Raw genomic sequence first — 22,026 nt, 5'->3', positions numbered from 1 at the left:
AACAAAATTCACTTCTAACTTGTGTTTTTTAACTTTTCTTTATAGGTAATATTTGCCTTAAATCAGACTCTCTTGCAGCAAGAGAGCCTTCGAGCAGGAAGTGTACAAGCCCCATACACCACTGAAGACCTGATCAAACATTACAACTGTGGAGACCTCAACTCAATTATTTTTAACCATGATTCTTCACAAGTAAGTGACCTCATATTTTCCCCCTAGTATTGTCCCTTTGGATGAATTATTCCTGATTTTGAATTAGGTAAAAGCTAGAAACTAGTTTTTGGTGCTAGCATTGTTGATAACATAGCTTAACCTTCTTAGTCACAGAGAGTATGGTTCTGAACACAACACAGCAATCAAACAAAAATTATAGTTTAATAACGCTTAAACACCCACTGAAGTTAGAATAATTATTTTGTGAGGCATTTTAAAATCAACAAGCTTATTTGAATGGAAATGTAGAACTAGGCAATGTGTCAGGTTGGTAAAATCTACAACTCATCAGGCTCTTACAGTGTGGCATTTGATACATATCCACACAAAAAAAGCTAAGCTGAGTTAGAACAAATACCACTATGTGAAGTAATGTTGGCACATAACGTCTGAATTTTAGAACGTAAGGCAAAGCAAATCATTAAGTCGCATTTCACTTTGGCATTTAGATGTGCTATGCCCAGTGCCCCATAATATGTTCCTCCTATAACTTTCTGTGTATAAGGGGGTGGAAAATCATGTGGGTGAGGCGGAAGCAGTTAGATATTGAGTTTAAAATAGCAAGGGTTTGGGAATGGCTAATAGGTATGTTCTGGGATTGTCAACTGCAGGGATGCCAACTTAAGGACAACAAAACAGGATGTCTTATCAATGCACAGCTGTTCATGTTGCCTAGAAGCTGTCGCCCTGAACTGCAGGGGAGAGCAGTCTGTTTCTCAGCTTCTACCATAGTGGATGCTTCTTTATCTGTACTTCAGTAGATTGCGGATATTGCAGTGGTACATTATAAATATACAGTATATATGTATACCTTTCTCTGGTAATTAGCCCTTTCCAAATAAAAAGGAACAGTCTATTGTCCCTGCCACCACCTGTAAAGAAGAATGCATATTAAAGTACTCTGTGAAGCAGTTAAACAGTGGCCAAAAAAATGCTTCAATTGAAATGTATGGCAGCATCTTCTAAATATGTGCACCGGGGTCTTGTGGAGCAGGTCTGGAGGTCACATACAGGGAGAACACATCGCCTACAAGGCATTTAGCAGAGGGTTGGCTACCTGGAGCCTACCCTTGCAGGACGCGGCCAGGACTCCCCAATGACATCAGTGGGTGGTCCCACTGCCAGATGTGGGCAGTCCTGCTGACATTGGGGGTGGTCCCTCTGATGTCAGGGCGGTCCCGCTGATGTCAGGGGCGTGCCTGCTGACATTATTGTTTGTTCCAGCTAACATGGCGGGAAACACCCCCATTTAAAGCGGAAATGGGTGGGCAGTGGGGTCGGTCAAGACCTCGCTTCCGCAACCCGAAGGAGGTGAGAGTTCCCAGGTATGATGATATAGCTTAGGTCCCCAAGAAACCTAGAGCCACCCCCCATTCCAGGCTAGAGGAATTAGAACATCACGTCTGTGTATGCATTTTACTTCCAGTTCTATTCACCTATTAGGGTATATAGGCATGATATAGCTGAAAATGTGTCTTTTTTTCTCTCCAGGTGCCTAATTTTATTAATGCTACTTTACCGACTCAAGAAAGAATAACTGCTAAGGAGATCGATAACTATTTTCGTCAAGAGCTGATTTACAAAAGGAATGAACGGATGGGACAGAGAGTGAAAAATCTCCTTGAGGAATTTCCAGAGAAAAGCTTTTTTTTTGCTTTTGGTGCAGGTAAGGCAGAACCCACTATTTCTGGGATTATTTTCCTTATTTATAGGTCTGGTACCTGGGGGACAATTTCCAAAATAATATCAGGTTCTCGTAATGTTTTTTTAATGTCATAGACCCAACAGGCAGATAAATACCCTTAATTAAGATTACTAAACCTAATGATATTTAGTAAATTGTTTAGAAACAATACCTCACCAATTACTCATTGTTTTTACAATTTCTGTGCAAGGACAAAACACATATACGTAGATTTTGCTGAGACTTTGGAAGGTTTGTAGTCTATAAAGGTCCATGTCAGGAAGTGTGTATCAGGTTACATAGCATTTTATGTGAGGCCATCACATTATCAGAATCTTATTTCATGATCATTAATGGACACAATGTAGACTGTTTTCCCAAAGTATGGTATAAAGGGAGTTTGTGGACGCATTATACCTCCAGTGAATTCAAGGTTTTAAGTTCTCAGTTGTTGAATTGATCTATAGACGTAATTTGTCTTTGTTATTAACGTTAAGGCTTAACACCCTAGAAGAGCAAAGGGAGAGGGGAGACATGATATAAATATTCAACTATATCAGAGAATAAATAAAGTCCAAGAGGAATCATTTTTATCAACAGAGGTGTGCCAGGAAAAAAAGCCACAATTTGCCATTAGTTGGTGGAATACTGAGAGATAGTGAGAGAAAATTCTAGGGTATGGAAAGGATAGTAGATACTCAGAATAGACTTCCAGTGGAAGTAATACAGGCAAACACAGTAAATAAATTAAAGAACCCTTGGGATATGCATTAAGCTATTTAAAAGAATTAGTAAGAAAAACATTAATTCAGAAAGGGCAGACTAGATGAGCTGATCGCTATCCATGTATTTACGTAAGATGTGATACTCCACCCCTTTAATACACTATAGTTACGTTAAGCATGTAAAAATGTGTAAAACTGCTAATTTTAAGAAAAGGAATTGAAGGCTACCCAGGTACTAATGGTTAGCCCACCCTCTAAGCTACTATGTACACATGGTTGAGTTTACATGGAAATGTTTGGAGTGTGAGTTAAACTGAGCTTGGCTAGCAAACATAAATGGCAACTCTAAATGGCTGATCCCTTGAAGCTCTTTTGTTCCTGTGCTATAAGGCTTAAAATGGCAGGGGTGAAATTGGAAGGCGTGAATGACTGCATTCGAAGGTAGGACTAGTGTCCAATAAACTTAAAACGGTATGGGAACAGGGATATCTGGGCAGAGATTGGGCCGAGTAGAGATCCAATCGCTCCCGCACACCCAGATAATCAAAACTGCTCAAAGAATCTATAAACTACTGCTGACTGATAACTATCAATGACGATACAGAAGATGTTATATCCCAGTCAGTGATTGTTAGCGCTGTCAAGGAAGAAAGAGCCTTTGTCACTGGAGCTTGTGCTCCTCATGCTAGATAACAGGGAGAATTCAACAAATGGTATATTACTTTTTCTAACTTTGGGAATCAGGAATGATTTTTACATGAAAACAAGGTGGCAGTGATCATTTAATTTCAAGTTTACTTTGGTAACAAGTCAATTTTAATAGCACAGTAAGTTACAACTGATGTACATTTAGGTTAAAAAGGTATTTAAAGTACTGAGACCTGTTTGCTATTGCTGTATTGCTAATGGGAAAAAAGTAGCAATTCATTTTTTCTCATCTACAGGACACTTCATGGGGAACAATACGGTCATTGATGTGCTAAAGCGATATGGCTACGATGTGCAACACACACCTGCCGGGCGATCAATCACAAAGTAAGTCACCCACCTGGTAAACCATTTAATATTCACAGCTCCAGAAAATCATTGCTACACGAAACAGCACTCATTATCTTCCATTAGCTGTACAGCGCATAGAAACATAGAGTCTGACAGCAGATAAGAACATTCAAGTAAACTTCCCTATGTTAAATCTAAATCTTTGACCCTCTAGTTTTAGATTTCCTCTGAAATAAAGTTCTCTCCTATACATTGTTAAGACCGTTTAAGTATTTAAATGTTTACAACACATCTCCCCTCTCTCTTCTTTCCTCTAAACTATACATATTGAGATTCCTTGGCCTTCCCTGATAATGTTTGCATGAAGGTATTAACACTACTTATTCAAATCATTAAGTTGTAGTGCATGGTACTTTCAAACACGTAATCCATGATGTACTCTTGATGGGACCAGGAGGTGCTTCAATGGAAGTTCACCAAGCGATGGCTCCCATTCTGTTTGTGAAGTACCATTCCCATAGAAATATTTTAGCAAAATTAGTAATAAGGCTAAGGTAAATGGTAGTAAACGGCACATATTCAGCCCCTTGTGTGCCACCAGGCTACTCATATCTGGAGGCACACAGCAACTGTGTCAACAAGAAATGTTGATGTTCTGTGTAGATGGTTGGATGTTTCCTTCACCAGCTTTATTAGTTGGCAACAGGAAAAGCTGAGAATTAGTATTTTAATTTTTCTTCCATTAGAAAACACTAATCATGCCATATATCACACTGGGATGTAATATAAATAAAATGTTTGTATAAAGACAGCAAACTATCATGGGTTTGCTGAATGACATACCACATTTCGTGAAACGTATTTTAAAAACTCAGCCTTTTATTTCTTCTACCCTTCACCTGCTAACTGGGATGATTATTGATCAGTGAAGCCAGATCCCATTTTGAGACACTTGACTGTTCATTCCACTGGTTATTATTTATTTATTTATTTATTTAATATGACTACATTTTAAATTGTGTTTATCATTTTTTTTTATATGTTTTCTAGTGGTAGAAATAAAAAGTCATCCTCGTTTTCTTCATCACCCCCGTGCACGGCCATCTCTCGGATGAAGGAGCCAGACAGTTCTCACCAAGACTCAGAAATGGTACCTAATGTATTGCTATCTGATAACCTCGGAACGATGGATAAACGTGAAAGGAAATACAAGAAAAAGAAGCCAAGGAAAGAAAAACATCGGCACTTCAGTGACCTGTGGGTTCGCATTCAGGAGAGGTACTGTTTCATATTAAATCTTGTAGTTTTTTGTTTCATAACACGCTGATTTTTTGGTTGGAGGATTGGGGCTGGAAATGTTACTTGCTGCATGTGCTAGAACCATAGATTGGTGTAGATGAGTCTACAGCCATTAACATAGCAGGTGAATGACAACACACAGCTACTGATACAGTTAAATTGCTTAAACTAATAAATACACATTGACCATGGTAGATTGAGGCTACTACAGACTCATATTAGCACCATTTAAGCACTGCGGCTATTTTCATTACTTTGTTTGTTTTACACGGAGTCATACTACAGTTGCCATAAGAAAAAAACATTTTGTAGAACTCAGCCTTCCTCGTGGAAGAAACTTGCACTGTATAATGTCTGAGTGAAACGTATCTATAACTCATTGAGTAAAACTTGAGAACCTGTTGAACCTGATGCAACCTTAATTGACAGGGATTAAGCTATCACACAACATTAACTCTTGTAGATGCTACTACGTTTGAAGCGTAGCGAAGATTCTACATACTTTATTGATTGCTTTTAAACATTTTACAATCGTCCACGTTTAAGATGGGTTTCACTTGACTTCCATTCATATATATCAACACGACCATTCCTAACATAGGCTTGGGCCCTTGCAAACTGTGGACAAAATCTGAAATCACTCAGTTTCAGTGTTGTCTTGCTGCTGCCCCTTTTTTGTACGTGGGGCGTGGAGCGCCTAGGAGCATTCCTGTTTACCATTTACAATGGATGGCCCTGTGTACCATTATAGTACGAGTTCTACAACACTTGCATCCAAAACATGTAAATAGTGTCTTCTTTTTTTGTTTCTTTAGTGCTACGGAGTCTCCTCCGCAAATTCAGATTATTAATGGATACATTACAGTGGAGCCCCCGCCAAGACAACATGGAAAAGACAGTTACATACAGGCAGCCAAGAGCAGCTCCTTCTCCCAGTTCATTCTTCCTTCCTTTTTACTGTTGGCTTGGTGTCTTCAACAAATGGTGATTCTGTAAAGACAATAACACATTATCAAGTGAGGACATTCTTGTAAATGGAGCACAAACGTGTCTGCCAGCACTGGAAAATACCCTATGGCATTACACCGCATATCAAATGTTCTCCTGAAGGTGTGCTTGGAATCTGACCACTAATGTGATTTACTGGTTAATACAGAATATATGCCTTTTGTTTGAAAAGTCATTATATTTTTCTTCTCTTTAAGAAGGATGATTTCATGTTAATCCCATAATGTACTTGGGAAATGTAAAATAATGTTGTAACATAGCTATACTCTAGAGATATAAAACATTGACATAAATGATTTTTTTAATATAAATACTGTCTATGCTTGTTTTTAGTCTTTCTATGGAGCTTTGGATCTCTAACCGGGTTAATAATAAAAAAAAAGTGATGATCCTTTCAGCAGCCAACTGCAACTGGCCATTAATGCTCAGAATGCCAACTGTGTGTGTTGTACGTGTCTTGTATACAGTGATTCTACAACGATTTTTCTCCCTGAGGGAAATCTTATGTGTTGAAGAATACATGAAAGATGTCTATTATAGATGAAACCCTTTTATTACTGCAATTCATGGCCTATGTATATACATAAAAAAAAGACAGGCAAATATTACTGTTGTCCATCCTACTGAGCAGAGTTGGATGTAGACAACCTGCACAATAGCAAGGATAAGTCTATTTCAAGCTCTCTTGGTTTCAATTTTATTTAAAAACCAGGTCCTCTACTCAGGGGCGTACCTAGAGTATTTGGCACCCGGGGCGGATCCTGTAAGTGGCACCCCCCCCCCCAAATGTAAAGACATCTACAAAATTATGTTGGCAAGAATATTTATTGCACCAATTTGTAAACTGTATTTCAACTGTAAACAACAAGAAATCTGAAAAAATAAATTAATAACTTATAAGTAAAATAAATACGTTTAAATAACATTTACTGAACATATAATAGTGCTTTCTTTAATAACCCTCCAAAAAAAACAGCGTCCACATTGCCCACATAGAACCTGACCAGCACCCAAATTACACACACATAGGACGTCCCATTTTTGCCCCCAAACAGCCCAGCATGAGTCAGCATTGTTCCCAAACAGCCGAGTGTATGCCATCTTTGTCCCATAAACACGCTACCTGTGCCATCTTTGTTCCATAAACACCCTGCCTGTGCCATTTTTGTCCCATAAACACCCTGCTTATACCATCTTTGCCTTTTTGACAAATCAACTATACACCTATGATTAACACAAACACTTTTACAGTCACTCACTAATTCACTTTCATTCACAGAATAATTTATTCTTTCACACAAATTATTTACACATATTTATTGATGCATTCTCACAAATTCATTAATTCTCTCACTCATTCACACAATTCATCCACACATTAATCCATTACCCTCCTTTCTCCCTATCTACCCATTCTCACCCCCTTCTGTCCTATCTACCCCTTCTCACTCCCTTCTCCCTATCTACACCCTATCCCCCCGTCTCACTCCCTTCTCCCTATCTACCCCCTCCTAACTATCTACCCTCTCCCCCCTTTGAAGTTCACTTACCTTTCAGGAGTCCTGCGGTGGGGGTGCAAGGCCTCTGTCTTCCAGCTCTGCCACTGTATGGAACAGCATAGAGTGATGGGAGTTATGATGTACTTTAGAGCATAACTATATAATGAAAAATACATTGGAAATGGTACAGCATAACACCCATCACTCTCACACATTTACCAATCCACACATACCAATCCACAGATTCCACACATACCAATCCACAGATTCCACACATACCAATCCACAGATTCCACATATACCAATCCACAGTTACCAATCCACACATACCAATCCACAGATTCCACACATACCAATCCACACTTACCAATCCACATTTACCAATCCACAGATTCCACACATACCAATCCACACTTACCAATCCACACATACCAATCCACACATACCAATCCACAGATTCCACACATACCAATCCACATTTACCAATCCACATTTATCAATCCACAGATTCCACACATACCAATCCACATTTACCAATCCACACATACCAATCCACACATACCAATCCACAGATTCCACACATACCAATCCACATTTACCAATCCACATTTACCAATCCACAGATTCCACACATACCAATCCACACTTACCAATCCACACATACCAATCCACAGATTCCACACATACCAATCCACTCTCACTGTCACTCTCACTGAATGATTTCCTACCTTTCCTCTTTTCTTCTTACAGCAGTCAGCTCCTTTTCTTCCTCTTCGCTCCTCTTCTTCTGTCTTCTTCCGGGTTCAGAGGGCACGGACGGCGGTGGGCGCGGCTTCAGTGTTGTGCGCCGGGATCTGAAAACAAACCCCGGCGCACAGCAGCAGTTGCCGCGCGGATCGCGAGGGAGCGGTATCGGAGGTCTTTAACAGACCTCCGGCTCCCTTGAGTGATTTGAAGCCGGTGGAACCGGCTTAAAATCACTCAAGGGAGCCGGAGGTCTGTTAAAGACCACCGATACCGCTCCCTTGCGAGCCCTCTCCTCCAGCGTCGGACATTACTGTCCGTCTCTGGAGGGGTGCCGGCAAGTTGTCACCCCCCTGATGAGCGGCACCCGGTGCGGACCGCCCCCCCCGCCCCCCGCTAGGTACGCTACTGCCTCTACTCCATGACAGCCTAAAAAGAATTGCGCCGTTCGGCTATATATCAGAGTGTGCGCCGAGATGTCATTTGACATAACTAGTGGCAGATACACGCTGCATTATTGCACACATCCCTCTCTAGGAGATCACTGTAGATTCCAGCACAAGGCTAACCCAGGAAGGAATAGCAAATTAAATAGAAAACTGTATTGTACATTATTATTATTATTATTATCCTTTATTTATATAGCGCCAACAATTTACGCAGCGCTTCATACAATACATATATTCAAGGGGTATGACAAGACGAGAATTGACAGACTAAGACAAACCGATACATTAGGTGGAGAGAGCCCTTCTCGCAAGCTTACAATCTTGAGGGAATAGGGTGACAAACATAAGGCACAAAGAAAGGTGAGAGGTAGTGTGGTGGTTGTATCAGTGACAAGGAAGTTCTAGCAGCTAAGATGGTTCGGCTTTTATTGACAGATAAGAATAATTTAGCCTGCCCATTTTTTCTGATGTAGGACTCGGATCCTAATCAGTCATTGACTTTAGATTCAGCATAGCTTTATGCCTACCTCATGCATGTTTAAAGTCTCTTACTGCATTAGCATCTACGACTTTTGATGGGAGGTTGTTCCATTTATCTACCGCCCTCTCAGTAAAGTAAAACATACTTGGATATAAAGTTTGAAATCTCTGATACTCTAGTTTTAGATTATGACCTCTTGTTCTAACCTCCTTTCAAATAAACTTTCCTCCTGTACTTTATATATTTAAATGTTTCTATTATATTCCTCCCCTCATAAAAAGTCATAATGGCATGGAACAGTGGTTTCTGGAGTAGAAGACTAGCGCACACCCGAGGCAGACGTAGAGAACTGCTATTAACCTATCCCGCGTCTCAGAAAAGTAAAAAAATAAATAAAAAAAGTTCTAAAAAGTGGGCTACCAACTGATCTATAGTTAGCTGGCTGGCACACTGAAAAAACTGCTTTCATGCAGCTTCTCAGACATTATGGCACAGTCAGCCAGACCCCACTTACAAATAAAATCAATAAAATACATTTTCATTACAAATAAAACATATAATAAAAAATACCCTATAGCCACTTTTTAAAAGGGCTCAGGAAGTATGTAAAATATTTCTGTAATATGGAGATGCAGCTAAATACATTTTGGTGGGTTTCTTTGCATTTGCATGTAATCTGTGCAAACAATCCCAAAAGCAATAAAAATGAATGGTACAGCCCCTTTTGCTAGGGCTTGATGACCAACTGGTTGCATAAGTGTTCAACTGCTCTTAGTGAAATACCCAAGCTGGTCTTCTCTCCAAATATATATATTTTGTGGGGGAATTTTCAGCTAGTGGGCTGCTCCCAAATGAGACATGGGCCTCACAAAATAAAATTTCAAAATGTGTGCCCTGTAATTTCCAAAAAACTTTACAATAAGGGAGATTTGTAAAATGTAGGTGCTGGGAAATGTAATAGAACCACATTAAAGCCCGCTGTTTTCCAACACTGTCCATGAAAATGTATTATCCTTTTGATACTCCAGCCTGGCTGCTTTTTTTTTTCTCAAATTCAAGACATTTACATTAATATATTTTGTGGCATTTTGGTCAACTGAACTGATTTGGGAATCATTTTCATAGTAAAATACAAAAATTTAAAAAAATATTTAAATTACTTTATTATTCATACTAAAAATGGTATCAAAAGAAAGGACTCTTCCTGTCCTTGAAAAAAACAATGTATGCAATTAAAGAGGAGAATCATGCTTATGGAAACATATTGTAAAATGCTGAAAAAGTCTCAAGGTTAAAAAATGCAGACAGGCTGGAGTATCAAAAGGATAATACATTTTCATGGACAGTGTTGGAAAACAGCGGGCTTTAATGTGGTTCTATTACATTTCCCAGCACCTACATTTTACAAATCTCCCTTATTGTAAAGTTGTTCTTTGTTGTTAGATGGGGAGAGGAGAAAAGAAAGAATTTCAAAACACGATATAAGATAAAAACAAAAGTAGTACAAGATGTAAGTAGCTTTAGTAATTTAGTAATGCTAAAACCATGTGTCTGGTTTGTGTGATAGACTTATCAAAATAGTTTTAAAGAGGCTAAATTTCTAAATTTCCTTTAAGTATCAATTACATGTGGATAACATGGCACTAATGCCCACAGGCTTAAGTCATTAAGCTGTATGAGCAACGCCAGACCTTCCCATTGTATAAAAAAACATTACAGAATTTGTGTACCTAGAGGAAGAGTTTAAGCTGGGTCTCACTCCACTTTTGGACTTTTGGCAGTGGGGTTCAGCCAACACAGGGTTTCCAGCAGGCCTCTGCCATAAGAGGCCATCCCATTTCTGTTGACTCCCATAGGATCATTGCAGTAAGAAACTTTTGATATTATAAAATAATATTGTGAATGCAGTTTCAAAGCAATGACAAGATGTGGATTAAAGGAGTGCAAAACTCAAAGCTCATGCATTTGGTGTAGAACTTCAGAATTTTCCTTTGGGGCGGTTGGAAGCCAACAGCTGCTTCACAAATCATACCATTAATTCAAATATTGCTGTAATGCCAGTTTGTACTATAGTTAGGATGAGCACAAAAAGGTCAGGAAACATTTTATATCGCTCTTAGGATCAAAAGACAGGTTGAGAATATAGCTTGCCTTTCAGTTTTAATGTTCATTGAATGAGTTTCTCATGTAAACCTGATTCCTATCCTTACCTATCACCTAGTCATTTAATTACTAGATGCAGTGTTATTAAAAATATTTGTTTAAAAACATTTAAAGAAGTAAATTCACCATAGGGCTACCATCAGACTTTTGTTAGTACCAGTATCATCTTGGGCCCAGGGCCCAGCCTAGTTATGCCCAACATATGAATCCCCAAGGCACCTGTCTAGTTAAGAAGAAAAGTGTACGCACTCTTCCCCTGGTCCACATAGGTTAACGGTGTACATCTTTCATATTACAAATCCTTTCGTAGAGAACAATGCATCAAAATAGTTGTACTGACTATACTGCTTTAATGGTGGCTTCATTTCTATTAAACAGGATTATGCAGATAACTTGGATATTTGAAGCCCCGGACTTCCCTAAGTTTTATGAAGGGTCAGTCCCACCCAGCTTCACCTATAAGAAGGGTAGAGCTGGAACTGCAGAATTTGGAGCTCAATTGATGGAGACTTTTAAGAAATCTTACTGGTTTAACTTTATACTATACATGGCCAGATTGGCCCTTCATGCAAGAGAACCTTATTGGGGTTGACCCTTTTTAATGCATAGTGCAATCAGGGAATTGGTATATTCAACTCAATGCAGCTCACATGGGAACTTTCTCAAGCCAAAGTCCAAGGGGCTGTGGGGCTTGTGGCTGCATAATTTGAGAGTACTTACAGATAAACTCAGCAGAGCCAAAGCCCCTGAGAGGACCTATCAGAAAAAGCAAAATTTTAACATTTAGAGAGAGGGCTCTAGCACCCAGAAGACTCCTGTAAGCCCCTAGAAACATGCATGCTTCAACTGATAGGAAATCAGTATCAGGATCTCTGTGGTTCCTTTTTAAAAAAAAAAAAAGATTTTTCTTTAAAATAAACAATTTGTTTGAAGTCTTTACATATTATTTACGTAATATGAGTTGTGCATGAGTGACATCGAAAACTTTATCCTATTCTATATAACTTACACATTTAACTAAAGTGTGAAATGTCACTGCTGATGAAAGTACAACTGATACCTGTTTCAAACATTGGGTGGTTAATTCTCTAAAGGGAGAGTTAACAGGATATATTTAGGTAGATTTATGTTTCAGCACCTTCACTGTAGATGTTTTAGTGCCATTGTGAGCTTGGCTAGCCCTTTCTCATCTATAGTTAAACCGTTGACAGTGCTTGAAAGTCACCATAAACTCCACTGACCTGTGTCTCCAGAGGACAAAACAGTCGACCAGCGGCCAAGGTTGGTGTGTGTGTTATGGCCCACTTTTCAATTCTAACATAGATAAATGATCTACCTCTAGGACATCTTGAGAAACGTGACTGTCGGTAAAAAAAATAATTTGTAAGTAAGCACAATTTTTACTGAAGTAAATTAAAAGAATTATCAGTTGTTGGCAATCCCAACGAAGGGCTGTACTGATATGCTTTTACTTTCACTGCTTATCAGATTGAATGTAGCTGAAATAAGCTTACAGTACCTACGCAACATGCAGTGAAACACCCACGCTTCTGTAGCAGTTAACATCAGGCCTTGGTAATTCCACCCCTATATTATCATTGTATATATGCTACATGACTCACATGTATCTATTTCTAATGTGCACATGGAGGTTCCTTATACATTCTGTTAGACAATTGAGAAACACTTTTACCCAGCACACAATATTTTCTTTATTTATTAGTTGTGTTTAAAATTAAACGATATGTTTATCTAATCTACTTGCTTTTCCCGTGGTAACCCTAAATCCATCTTTTGCCTCAATAAATTATGGAGCATGCGTAACATTCATATGGATCCACATATAGTTTCACAGCTCCATCTAGTGAATCCTTTGAAAATTTCAACAAACAGAACCTGTGCCGTGTCTTAAAAGTAAATAATAAAACAGAAGACTGCTTGATATTTTGTGGATTTGAATAGTCTCACAGCCAAAAATGAAAACAATAAATTACAATTTTATTTGGGCCAGGCTCTAACACAAGTGAAACATATTCATAAAAAGGAATTTTCACATTTAAAAAAAATATATATTATATCAAGCTTATGGTAACAAAAAGGCAAGAAAATCAATCATTTCACTGAGTTCAGTGTCATGTTGCTGTGTTCATATGGATGTGTCAAATCAGTACAATTACAGTGAAAGCATGTAACATATTGGCTATCCAGATAAAGATCTGGATAGTTTCCAGCGAGAGAACTTTCATCACTTCATGCAGGATTCCATGATGGGCCATACCACCTTACAACATAGGCCACGTAAAATGATATGGCGGTCGCATTGCAGTTAGTTAGTACTGTTTCTCTCCCATAATTATCACACACAAATATTTTATTAGCTCAGACCATTCTTTTTTGGTTGGTGTATACATTTGTTTATTTAAATGTATTATTTTTTTCTTTTAATTCAATTGTGCCAAATAGTTCCAGCTAACAGGAAAGATAAATATGGTTGATCAGAAAGATACCAGTCAAAGTTGCTCCAGCATGCTTTTAGTTTACAGTAAAGCTTTTTAATTTAAATCTCTCTTAATCTCAGATTCATCAAGACACTTATGGGCCACCTAAATGTACTATAATTAAACAAGACAACAGGAAATACACCATAATGACCACAGAAAAACACAACTGAGTTTCACCAGCATAATTTTCACTAGGTTCTCATACTACTCCGAGGAAACACTGCTCAGTTTTCATCAAATTCTAGGTGTATTTAGTCTCTGTGCTAGGGTAAGCAGGATTTTTTTTTGCCTCTTATGCAAAATTGCGTAAAGGCTGGCTGCAAATATCGCCCAGAGACTATGGGTGATGCACCGCTTCTCCAGGTCTTTATGGAAGGGGCATTACAACACGCCCCACAGTGCTGCAACATTAGGGGACCATTCACGATGTCAGTTGGACCCGAATACTTGCATCCAGAGAAGGAAGGGCTCTGGGTAGCTGGAGCCTGAAAGTTCCTAGATATGGTCACAGACATCCTTTAATCTTCTAGGGGCTAATTGCCAGATTCAGCAATAGCCCTGTTTCTAATTAAAGCAACGTGTAACTGAAAAGTGTTTACACATCATGTAAACCCTTACTTGAGGGTCATGGAAGCTACATGTTTTCCCAGTTTGTAAGGACAAGCTTTTAATGAAGATTAATGCTCCTAAGGGGACAGTTAAATGTCACTGACAGCCCCAGTATTCTTTTAAATACAAAGAAAAATTACTTACATCAGGTAGAAGCTACAGCTACAGTCTGACAATTCTTGCCACTGATTGGCTGTTTGAATCCTTCAATCCGTATTAGGAAAGCACTCCCATGGAAATCAATAGAAGCACTTTCTATAAGTGTGCATGGGGGGCTGAGTAGACTTTGCCAGTACTTAAATATTGTGGAGGCTGTCTTTCAAGGTATGATTTGGGGTACACCTAGTGCAGGGGTGTCCAAGTTTTTTCTGCAGTGGGCCACTTCATCAGAATTGTATAAGTGCGAGGGCCGCACTCATTTTTCACTGAGAGAAAATATGGCCTTTAATAAAATATGCAGATTAAAATAAATTAAATGACACAAAACCTTTACTTTTCCTCTCACTGATTTCTGGGATTTCTGGGCCTACAAATTCAAGATTCTGGAAAAGTAAAAATAAAATAGTTCTCTTTATTTTAGGGATGCACTAAAATGAAAATTCTGGACCAAAACTGAAAATTCAGGGTTCACTTAGCCAAAACTGAAACTGACCCCCCCACACATTTTAATAAAAGTAAGTTACACACCAAAATTGTACAAAAAATATATATATTATGATTGTTAACAGCAATCTCAGGCATACCCAGATTCCAGCATGTACTGGTTGGCTGGGCATTGTATTTTTTGTCCAATTTTAGTGTGTAACCAACGATAAATCAACGATATGACTTGGCATGATAGGAGTGTGATTGCTAACAGCAAACACACTCTTTTTATACTCAGGCAACCAGTGAATGCTGGAACCTAGGCATGATGGGACTGTGATTGCTGTTAGCAGATTGCTGTTAGCTGTTAGCAATCACACTTCTATCATCCCAAGTCAGCCAATACACGCTGGTACAGGGTGGCTGTAAGTGCAGACCCCATACTGCTGGCAGCATCAATACACAAGGGGGGCAGCTAGCCAGGTTTCAGCATGTACTGGCTGACTTGGCATGATAGGAGTGTGATTGCTAACAGCAAACACACTCTTTTTATACTCAGGCAACCAGTAAATACTGGAACCTAGGCATGATGGGACTGTGATTGCTGTTAGCAGATTGCTGTTAGCTGTTAGCAATCACACTCCTATCATCCCAAGTCAGCCAATACATGCTGGTGCAGACCCCATACTGCTGGCAGCATCAATACACAAGGGGGGGCAGCTAGCCAGGTTTCAGCATGTACTGGCTGACTTGGTATGATAGGAGTGTGATTGCTAATAGCAATCACAGTCCCATCATGCCTAGGTTCCAGCACTTACACATCCATGCTATCACACACACACGCACACACACACACACACACACACACAAATTCATTCATTCACAGATTCATTCCCTCAATCAGACATACTCATTCACACAATCTCCCCCACCCCCTTACCTTCACTACGGCTCTCGATGCCGCTCACAGACTTCAGCAGGGGGCGCGGCCTCCCTCGTTCTCCCCACAGAGGAAGAAGGACGGAAGCAGAGAATAGACCCTCCCACAAGTAAGCAACAGGGCTCTTGTGATCCTTGCTGCCGATCTCACGCGGGCCGCACCTCGAGGTTTCGCGGGCCGCATGTTGGACGCCCCTGACCTAATGGTACATCTTGTGTGGTGCCCTAAGCCTAAGCCGTCCCCACTGTTGCTACTATCCTCGCTGCTGAGTTCAAGGATATGACTTCATATCCTCATGCTTTGCATTTTTGTGCAACATTTTCCTATATACCATGGAGGTTGCACGCCACACAGTCCTCAAGATCTCCCTTGTAACCAGCCCATTAAGCAGAGGCACACAGAGGGGCCTGATCTCCAAGGTTTTGCAGAAGAGGGACTGCTGTCCGTCAGAATACATTGGTTTCAGCAATGTTGATGGTCACAAGTTGAAGTACCAGAAGCATATACAGTATTTCAAATACCATAAGAATTTTGATCAGTGCCATCCATCCGTGTAATACAGCTAGTCTGAAGGCAAGGCTTTTGTCAATCACGCAGATGTCCTTCATAACTTCGAAAGGACTATATTCAATGTCCTAGTCAAAGAGCTCTTAACAGTGGTTGTAGAAACTCAAGCAAAAGCTGCTGTCTGACCTTTCATATGGGTCATGGAGTTTTGTATTCAGAAGCATCTACCACCTGCTTGCACAAGTGATTCACTACTTGGCATCTATTCGGCTTTCGTGCATAGTACTTATAACCCAATACTATTTAAAAGCTCTGAGCTTTTAACTCAGTGTGGATCCTTAAAATAAATCACACACAAAAAAGCATTCTCAAAACTTCAGAGAGGTGAACAGTATTGACATTCATTAACAGTTTCTGTATGTATTGCTAAAACCAAACGCATCTCTCCTTCACAGTTCTGGCTCTGATTAAAGTGCGGTTTGATTATTTGATGTGGGGATGGAAAGGGTAATAGATGTGCTTCTGCAAGGAATATTAATTCTTAAAACCTCTTTTCACACAAAAAAAAATCAGAAGATGGCGTAATTCATTAGTGACTAATCAGATTTTCAATATCAAACATGATCTTGACTTTATATAAAATAATCAAAAAGTTACAAATTTGGCTAAAAGTACATTCAATGTATCATGGGTGACCAAACAGCGGCTTCTTAGCCCCATGTAGCCCTTTCACATTTATGTGCAACAAACAGAAATACCTGTATGTTTGTCGGTCCAACATATTTTTATGCCAGCTGAGTCTGACCTTCTGCTTCCCTATCTCTTTTTCCACAGCTCCACTTCTTCTCTTGCCTCTTCTTGTTCTTCTGTCTTCTTTCTTTGTGAGCTTCTCCCCAGTATCAGCTTCATTGACCTTACGAAATGCTTTCTCAAAACGGGCAGATGCTCTCCCCCTAGGAGAACTGAGTTGGGACGGGGGAGAGGCTGTCCATTGACTAAAAAAACCACGTGCATTTCTAATAATTCGAAACAAAGGGAATATTCTTCTGTGAATTGACCAATGTCGGTTACTCACATGACCTCTACTATCAGTAAATAGCCTTTGAAAATATTTGGTATGTATATGTATACATTGTGATTATTAAACCTAATAAATATTAACAGTTTATATTATTTATTCATGTATGTACTTTATAAACTACATATTAATAAAAGACGTACTGTATTAATATTTAAATATAATTTTTTGTATAACAAAATGTGCAATTTATCATTATCCCAAAATAGGTAAAAAGGATTGTGGGATTTGTCTTAATGAATATTCCTTTTCAGACGAAAAAGGGAAATTTGTTTTTTCTGCGATAGATATTAAGGGATTTTAATCAATATGACAAGGGACTTAACTAGAGCTGCAACGATTATTTTTTTGAATAATCTGATAAAAAACAATATGCTGATTTTTTATTTAAAATAACTTAATTAACAAAGTGGGTGTTAAAAACAAACAGAAGAAAAAAAAAACCTTAAAATTTACATTTTATCTTTTATCTCTTTATCACAATGGCATTTCTCTAATTGCCTTCTTATTTTACTATGACATAATAAAAGCTACAAGAACCCAAACACAATATTTTTAATAGCTAAAAAAGTTTAACTAGTAAATATTAATTCACATGTACAATAAGCTATTTTTTCATATTTAATAAAAACTTATTGAGAAAAATGCATTTCTTGTTTTTATTTCCTTTTTGTCAACCTGCCCCCAGTTATGCACATCTGACCCAGGCTTGCCCCCCAGATACACCTTATACCTTCTATATGCCACTCTGCCCCTCCAGATATGCACATCTGACCCCAGGCTTGCTACTCTGCCCCTGATATGCCCCACAGATATGTCAATCTGCCCAGAGTTACCAATGCATTCCCAGACTTGCCCCCGTGGTCCAGACTCCCTGGTGTCTAGTGGGGGCAGCCGGCGGACGTCTGCACAATATGGGTAGACAACCTCTGCTGCTGCCACCCACTTCCACTGGGGCTTCTATGACGGAGCACCGCAAGGTCATGTCACGCTGGCGCTGCATCATAGAAACCCCAGCGGAAGTGCGTCCACCGGCTGCCAGAGGATGATCCAGGTCCCCTGCAGTGCTGCGGGGGATCTGGATTTTAGTCTTATAGTCAGACCTATACTTGAGGTCAGATTATAAGATGAGGGGTATTATTCAGAGCATTTGCTCTGAAAAAAAATGCATCTTATATTCGAGCAAATCGATTCAACTAATTGATAATGAAAATAGGTAACGATTTTCATTATCGATTACATTGATTAGTTGTTTAGCCCTAAACTGAACTGATGCTCGACTGTGACTCTTTATTAAACCGACGAACCATAAACACTGGATTTAGAGGAAATGTATAAGGCATGAAAAAATATGAAACATTTTAAATTAATTTATATCGTTTCCCTACTCTGTCATTAATATCTATTTAATAATAGCTGTCAAAGCATCCATAGGTTTATAGATCAAATTCAATGACTGAAAGAACAGGCTCAATTCTTACACCTTCCAAGATGAAAGAATTCCACCACAGGGGATGGTCAGTCCGAAACTAGCTGTGTCATATGTTTCAGAGACCATAGTCTTCAGTTAATATGACCCCTTATTTATTGCATCTCTGCCATCTAGTGGTTGTCACACTGATTAATTTCAGGATAGGCTTGAATGAAGGAGGTGTGAGAGGTGCAAATGTGTGTCTGGCAACATGATGTATATAGGGCTACAATAGGGTTTTTTAGTATATATAAAAAAAAAAATTGAAAAAAATTCTATTTAGGACTAGAACACCGTAGTACATTGCACGTGGCTGAATCTGAAACCTAGGTCCAAGGTGTAGAGGGTCATTGTGGATGATACCCTAGGTCAGATCTACAGCAGCACAGCATTAGAGGAATACATCACTGATCATTGTGCATTATGAAGTGCCTTCTGTTGCAAGATGGACTTCATTGGCTATACACAATGGGCTCTTAATGTGAGATTTTGTGAATGTTATCTTACTCAGCCAACTAACAGCAATTTTTATCAAATTTTACGGTAAAACTATACTAATATTTCAAACTCTAACATATTTTAATCGGGCAGGTACATTATAAAACTCTTAAACCCAAAATGCCACCTGCCACCTTTGATCAACACGATTGCGTATATGTTGTCATATTTAAAAGGAAGCAAAGATTACCATCCATTTTTAAAATAATTTTTTATTTACAGTTTCCTTAACAAAAGTACACTTCAGGTAGCAGTGGAAGCATCTACATCTGAATGAAAAAGTACAAACGTTCAAAACAACATTTTCATCCTATATACATGTATGGGTCTTAAAAACCAATGCTTCCTTAGTGGATGGATGAACATTGCATAATGCGCAGGCAATGGCATAACTGTATTGCAGATTTGCATTCACAGATGTTCAAAATAAATTCTCATTCCCTATGAAACAAAACATGTATAAGAGCCAGATGTATGATGCACACAAATATTTTTCTGAAGTCATAATCCAATGCTAACAGGTAGCGTAGGTTTATACAACAGGGAGAGATGTTCTGGAGAAACATGTCTCAAAGAATGCAAATAATGGTACATACTTAATTTGGGTTTAGTTTGGGTTTTAAATGTTGGGGTATTTGACAAAATGATATTGCTCCTACTTAGGGATACAAAAGCAAAGCTATTAAAAGCAATTGAACAGTGTTCTCACCATATTAACCAATGAACTTATCTTGCTGGTTGGAACATTCTGTTGGTTTCTGTGGTGATCAGACCAACAGAATAGCTTTTTAAATATACAACCCCACTTGTTCCAGCCAAATGTTTGTTTCCTTAATGACTAGCCACAGTTCATATAATAGTTGACCATTTCTAAAAGGTGATTCGGGTGCAAAGTGGTCTTTTGAAAAGTATTCCCACTTACTGAACCTCCAGTGGTTGCTACACTGACAGGAATACTTTTTCAAAATTTGCATCTGAATCACTTTTGTACTCAACTCCCATTTCTAGTACTATATAAGGGCCACCCCTAGCTCACCTGGGTTGGCACTTCATAACAGAAAGTGAGGTGAAACGGCAACTCCATCTTCAGGGAATTACCATAAGGCTTATATGGAAAAATTTAGCACGCTGCTTAGTGGGACACGAAATGAAGGCCATGGCAAAACGAGTAGGCCTAAGTTTTCCAACATGAGTCCACAGCAGCTGCAATGTGCTCCCAACTAAATTTAGTGAGGGAAAAGAAAAAAGGGATTAGAACAGTGGGAGACACAATAATATAGTAATGAGAGAATGGGTAATCTTGTAGACCCTAAAAGGTGCTTAGGGAATTTGTGTGGAAGCATAATCAGAGCCTTGTCAGGGGTCCAATTCAACTTTTAAAATGGCCGAAAGTGCATTACTTGGCTTATTATATGTTAACCCCAAACCTCTAATTTGACTATAGCCCTTAAATGTCATCACGGCATCTCTGATGTTACAGATATCCATAAAAATAATTTCAACACTGGAGCAATGTGAAAATGAGATTAGGAAACCTAGCATGCTCTGTATACAAAATTACAAAACATCTAATGTTACCACATTTAAACTGTAAGCCACCGCAGTGCTTCTTTAAAAAAAAAAAACAAGAGTAAAATGTAACATCAGTGTCCAGCTTCACATATACTATTTATGAATCAGGTATGGTTGTTTTTATTAAGAGGACAGCCAACTAAGAATAGAGTATTTGAAACAAAATACACATTAAAGCTTGCACCATTTTTTTTAACATAAAATAAATGTGAAGGCTACTTTGTGGTTCTTTTATGTAATACTGCAGAAAAAAATGGGTAAATCAGGCAGTTATTCAGCCCCCATTTCTATGTGTTTGCATACAAATAGTTATATAACTATTAGAACATAAACGGTTATATAGATATGAGTAGAAATAAAGTATTAGCACAGTTAAATAAAAACTAAGGCAGCCCATATATGCAAATTAATTACAAAGTACATTAGAAAACAAAATTACATTAACAGGCAAAATGATATAATTTAGCATAAAATCTTGTAAGAAAAGCAAAATCTGAAATTGTAAACAATACGTCTTTCTTAAACAGTCCTACGTACAAAATAAATGCAAGAGGTGCAGATTATTTTACAATACAGGGTATAAAATAACAAAATTTTGCATTTACATACATACAAACCCTTCATGGAATCCAAATAATTTTGGATGTTTAGGGATTATCTTTTATAGTCAATGTTTTACAAGTTTGGGAGCAACTTGGATATAATAAACCTGAATATACCGGTACTTTAGAAATTTTGAGACATTGTAAATTCTCACATCCTTCTTTTCTTCCTACAAAATGTATTACATGAAAGCTTGGTCTAATCCCGCCTAATCAAATAAGTCTGTTATTTTCTGTCATAAATCACATTACTTTTGTCATCAAGCTGAATATATTTAATGCTTAAGAATTTTTTTCCCCCACATACAATTAAAATTCTAAGTAAAAACATTCACAATACATGTTCAGCAGGCTTCTAAAACCAAGGAGCAACGTGGAAAGGAATTGGTAAAATGTTCA

At 38.5% G+C, this 22,026-nt stretch overlaps 1 protein-coding gene across 1 annotated transcript in view; it reads left to right on the top strand.

The window, feature by feature from the left end:
* The window catches only part of LOC149285050 (metalloprotease TIKI1-like), a 32,463-nt gene extending 26,547 nt beyond the window's left edge, over positions 1-5,916 (top strand). Inside the window, exons 3-7 of the mRNA XM_089495844.1 lie at positions 46-192; positions 1,705-1,879; positions 3,567-3,657; positions 4,672-4,899; positions 5,736-5,916. Of these exons, the coding sequence (XP_089351970.1) occupies positions 46-192; positions 1,705-1,879; positions 3,567-3,657; positions 4,672-4,899; positions 5,736-5,916 (822 nt within the window). The remainder of the gene's footprint in view (positions 1-45; positions 193-1,704; positions 1,880-3,566; positions 3,658-4,671; positions 4,900-5,735) is intronic.
* The last annotated feature ends 16,110 nt before the right edge of the window (positions 5,917-22,026 follow it).

Source organism: Sceloporus occidentalis, unplaced genomic scaffold (assembly GCF_023333645.1).
Source record: "Sceloporus occidentalis isolate IW3139 unplaced genomic scaffold, rSceOcc1.0.p SCAF_85, whole genome shotgun sequence".
NCBI lineage: Eukaryota > Metazoa > Chordata > Lepidosauria > Squamata > Phrynosomatidae > Sceloporus > Sceloporus occidentalis.
Note: the sequence above shows the minus strand (reverse complement) of the source record. Positions and strands in the feature narration are given on the sequence as shown.